Here is a 4,688-nt window from a genome sequence, read left to right as displayed (position 1 = left end):
GCTGTAGAATCATTTCATGTTAGCATTAAAAACGGAATTTATTCTAAAGTGTGATGAAATACGAACGCTTTGCCTTGCCTGGATAGTAAAAAATAAGTCTTCAAACTTACGTTGTATTAATACCTGATCGTGGCTGTGAGACTACAGCTCTCTCTCTCTCTCTCTCTTTCTCTCTCTCTCTCTCTCTACATGATTTGATGTGCATAGTATGTGTAACGTCTCCTAATGACGAGTCTTTGATTGACAATAACATCTTAATAAACAAAAGGCAATCGGAATCAGATGGTCTGAATGTTTGTTTCATTTTTTTTTCCTTTAATACCGAGGAACTCTCGACTTTCTTGCAAACGTTGGTTTTTCATAATTTTGGGAAAATTCCCATTAAAATGTCGGGCTCATTCGAGGAGGCGTCGGTTGTTGTTGTTCGCTGTTTTCGAGAAGTAATCAACTTTTCACATCTAGAACGTTCACCTTTGCATTTCGGTGAGTTGAAGAGGATGATGAAGAGGAGGGAGGGGAATATGGGAGGAGGAGGAGGAGGTGGAGGAGGAGGAGGGAGGGTAGGAAAAGGAGACAGAGGGTGAATGGTGGAGTAGAAAGAGGAAGGAGGGTGAGTGCTGGAGGAGGAGGAGGAGGAGGAAGGTGACAGGTGGAGGAGGAGGACAAGGAGGATGAGGGTGGGTGAGTGGTGGAGTAGGAGGAGGAGGAGGAGGGTGAGTGGAGGAGGAGGAGGAGGAGGAAGGTGACAGGTGGAGGAGGAGGACAAGGAGGATGAGGGTGGGTGAGTGGTGGAGTAGGAGGAGGAGGAGGAGGGTGAGTGGAGGAGGAGGAGGAGGCAAGGTGACAGAAGGAGGAGGAGGACAAGGAGGATGAGGGTGGGTGAGTGTGGAGTAGGAGGAGGAGGAGGAGGTGAGTGGGAGGAGGAGGAGGAGGAGGAGGAAGGTGACAGGAGGAGGAGGAGGACAACGAATATGAGGGTGGGTGAGTGGTGGAGTAGGAGGAGGAGGAGGAGGGTGCGTGGAGGAGGAGGAGGAGGAGGAAGGTGACAGGAGGAGGAGGAGGACAACGAATATGAGGGTGGGTGAGTGGTGGAGTAGGAGGAGGAGGAGGAGGGTGAGTTCAGGAGGAGGAGGAGGAGGAGGAGCGGAGGGTGAGTTGAGGAGGAGCAGATTAAGGAGAAGGAGGAGGAGGAGGGGAATGTGGGATGAAGAGGGAGGATAGGAAGAGGAGTAGGAGGAGGAGGAGGAGGAGGAGGAGTGGAGGAGGAGAAGATCAAGGAGAAGGAGGAGGAGGAAGGGTGAGTGGTGGAGGAAGAGGAGGAGGATGAGTGGTGGAGGAGGGGAGAGTAGGAAGAGGAGGAAGAGGAGTAGGAGGCGCTGAGGAGGATGATGGGGACGGGGAGGATACAAATTAGAGGGGACGGGAGGGGAGGAGGAGGCGAAGAGGATGAAGAGGAAAGCAGATGGTTAAGAGAAGAAAAAGCCCCACGAGTGAGGAGGAGAGTTCAAGCCTTAAAAAGACTCCATTGGATGTATCACATTTACAAAAATAAAATAAAATAATAAGCAAATAATAAATCAACAAATAAATAAAATAAGATCCTCGCATGCTAATTTTTTTTTATAAACTGTCTCTTGGTTTACAACATAAGCCTAAAACAACTTTCATTTCTAACCTGATGAAGACGTTAAAGTACAATACATACGAGGTAAGATAGCTCCAAATTCTATAAGTTGGCAACACTTTCTGTTAAGAAAAAAAAAAAGGTTAGGAAGGATATTCGCTGTTAAATCGTAAACAAAAATTCGCGGAATCCTAAATACGAGACAAGGGAGAAACTGCCTCAAAAGGAAAGACACTGAGTCCTGGAATTCCAGGCAGCTCCGGTGGTCTGGAAACAAAATATCGCAGAGGTTAGCGGAAGAGAATCTTATTGTTATTTCTTATTCGTTCCAGATAACGTAATCAGAAGACTTTTCACTGCAAACTAAGGATTATGTGCAAATGTTTTATTTATTTTCGTGGTTGCTTTTGTAACTTTATCTCGAAAACGACGCCAAGATTTTTTTGGGATACGTATATCGATATATTTTTTTTGAAATTTGATAGTTTTTTTGACAGTAACTGGTTGCCCAGCTTTGATTATTGCGATGGACACAATTTCATTATGACTTTCATTGGTTGTCAAGCTTTGATTATTGCAATATATAATTTAATTATGACTTTCATTTTTTAGCGCAATAAAATTTATACGAAAAATAAACTAATTTCGGAATGATACCAGTATACTTCTATCTATGTAATTGAGTAATCAACATTCCGAATGAGTTTATTTCCCCCCCCCCCCCCCCCCCCCCCCCCTCTCTCTCTCTCTCTCTCTCATTTATGAATACAGTTATGCAAATTTCATATAGAAAATTCGAGAATTTATCGCTCTGAACGACACAAATATCCCTCATTTTAATCTGTATGTAAATGTAACTGCTCTGCTGGCAAACTCAATTTTAACAGCGTCGTCCATGTACCGTTTTGTTTTCCGAGTACATAAAATAAGAATAAAATAAGATATCTGCTTCCTATAGAATAATAACATCGGAATGTAACATTAAAATATAAAATGACATCTTATGATCTTAAATTTTGGTGTTAGATCAAGTCTAACAGATAAGAAAACAAAATAGATCTATCTTTACGTGGTCTCGGTATAATGCTGCATGAGTCGCGGCCTATGAATCCTTAACCACGGGGCCGGTTAGTGGCCTTGCCTATATCGTTGCCAGACGCACGATTATGGGTGGCGTGTCCTTTAAGCGAAAGAGACAAGGAGAGAGGAACAAGGGACAATCCAGGATGGAGATTTAAATTCCTGGTTGACGTGGCTTCAATATATGTAGCGTGTCTATCAAATAACTCACCTTCATTTCTTGTTTACAGCGACAGATGAATCCACAATCCCTAGAAGCACTGATTTAACTAGCTGAAGCTTTTTGCGCAAGTCAGTCAACGTTGTTTACTTTTTGAAGGTCGTCAATACAACCACGCGTCGTACAGTTATTTCAGTCGTAATAGCGAAAATATGATGTAATCTAATAGAGCGTCCTTTTCCTATAGGATAACAATATATTGAAGTTTTTCTGTCCCTGTAACATTTCGGTTAAAAAGAAAAAAGTGGTATTCATATACCCTGAGGTAACCTTGCCTCATTACTGAAACGGTCGAGATAACTCAAATCCCACTCGCTTCAATTAACTCTTTGAAACGTTAAGTCAATCCAATCGTTTTTCCACTTCCTTCACAAATGAACATCCGGTATAAGCAATCAAAAGGTTTAGAACGATTGAAAAACTATGCCATTCATTGCCGAACATTGGAATATCATTTTATTTCGATATATTCCATCTTGTCGAAGATTTTGGTGGGAAAAGAAACTTGCATCCGGGAGGGTTGAAACCGATGACATATATCCCTTCATGCTTACCTGAGCACAGCTTTGACGTTTCGTCGCATGGTTTATCTATCTATCTCTATATATATATATATATATATATATATATATATATAGAATATATATATATATATATATATATATATATATATATATATATTATATATATATATATATATATATATATATATATATATATATATATATATATATATATATATATATATATAGTATATATATATATATATATATATATATATATATATATATATATGTATATATATATATATATATATATATATATATATATATATATATATATATATATATATATATATATAATATGTATATATATATATATATATATATATATATAATATATATATGGGTGGGGTCAGCCTGACATCATACCCGGTTCGTGTTACGTCGTGTGATGAAAATGACAAAAAATTTAACTTCTCATTTGTGTTTATCTGTTTGTTGATTTATTGTTTATGTAGATAGTTATTTTTCTAACCTTTGACTCACATTAAGGTTTAAGTAAAACCTTGATGATGCTACGAGCTTTCGGGCAATATAATCATTATATTATAATAAGGCTTTGATGTATAAACCGCTTCCCAAGTCTACTATTATCATTCCCTTCTATTGCGAAGAATACCTTCTGCTAGCTAGTCCTTGCAATCACTTGACATTTTTTTTTTTTATTATTTTACCCTTCACTTTATTAGTTCTCACATAAAGCTGCCATTCCATACTCGTATCAATTCTAAGTCTTTGTACGACATTTTTATGTTCCCCTCACGCAGAAGAAAAAAAAAAAGATTTTCTTCTCTTATCCAGCATCTTTCCTTAGACGTTTATGACCTCCCTCTCTCTCTCTCTCTCTCTCTCTCTCTCTCTCTCTCTCTCTCTCTCTCTCTCTCTCTCTCTCTCTCTGCACTTTCTTGATACATCTCTGCTGACTTACAATTTAGAGTATGGAAAAAGTCTTTCTTTGCTTATTAAATAATTTTTTTACCCTTTTTACGATTGTTATAGCATACAGTTTTTAGTATACGATTGATAGGGTGTCGTTTGAATTGGTCTGTATGTATACCTCGACGAGCAGGCGAAATTCACATATAGAAATACCATTTCTCTATTTCAGAATACACGAAAATAAAAATAAAAAATGAATTGGGATAAGTACCTCTATCATAAATTCCTTATGACGTACATGACTAAACACACATTTATTCAT

General features: G+C 38.5%; 1 protein-coding gene across 1 annotated transcript in view; it reads right to left on the bottom strand.

The window, feature by feature from the left end:
• Window positions 1–358: 358 nt before the first annotated feature.
• LOC135215351 (mucin-2-like) overlaps window positions 359–4,688 on the bottom strand; it is a 5,831-nt gene continuing 1,501 nt past the window's right edge. Inside the window, exon 3 of the mRNA XM_064249911.1 lies at window positions 359–1,376. Within this exon, the coding sequence (XP_064105981.1) occupies window positions 359–1,376 (1,018 nt within the window). The remainder of the gene's footprint in view (window positions 1,377–4,688) is intronic.

This window comes from Macrobrachium nipponense, chromosome 5 (genome assembly GCF_015104395.2).
Source record: "Macrobrachium nipponense isolate FS-2020 chromosome 5, ASM1510439v2, whole genome shotgun sequence".
NCBI classification, from domain to species: domain Eukaryota; kingdom Metazoa; phylum Arthropoda; class Malacostraca; order Decapoda; family Palaemonidae; genus Macrobrachium; species Macrobrachium nipponense.
This window is presented reverse-complemented; position numbering and strand designations above follow the sequence as displayed.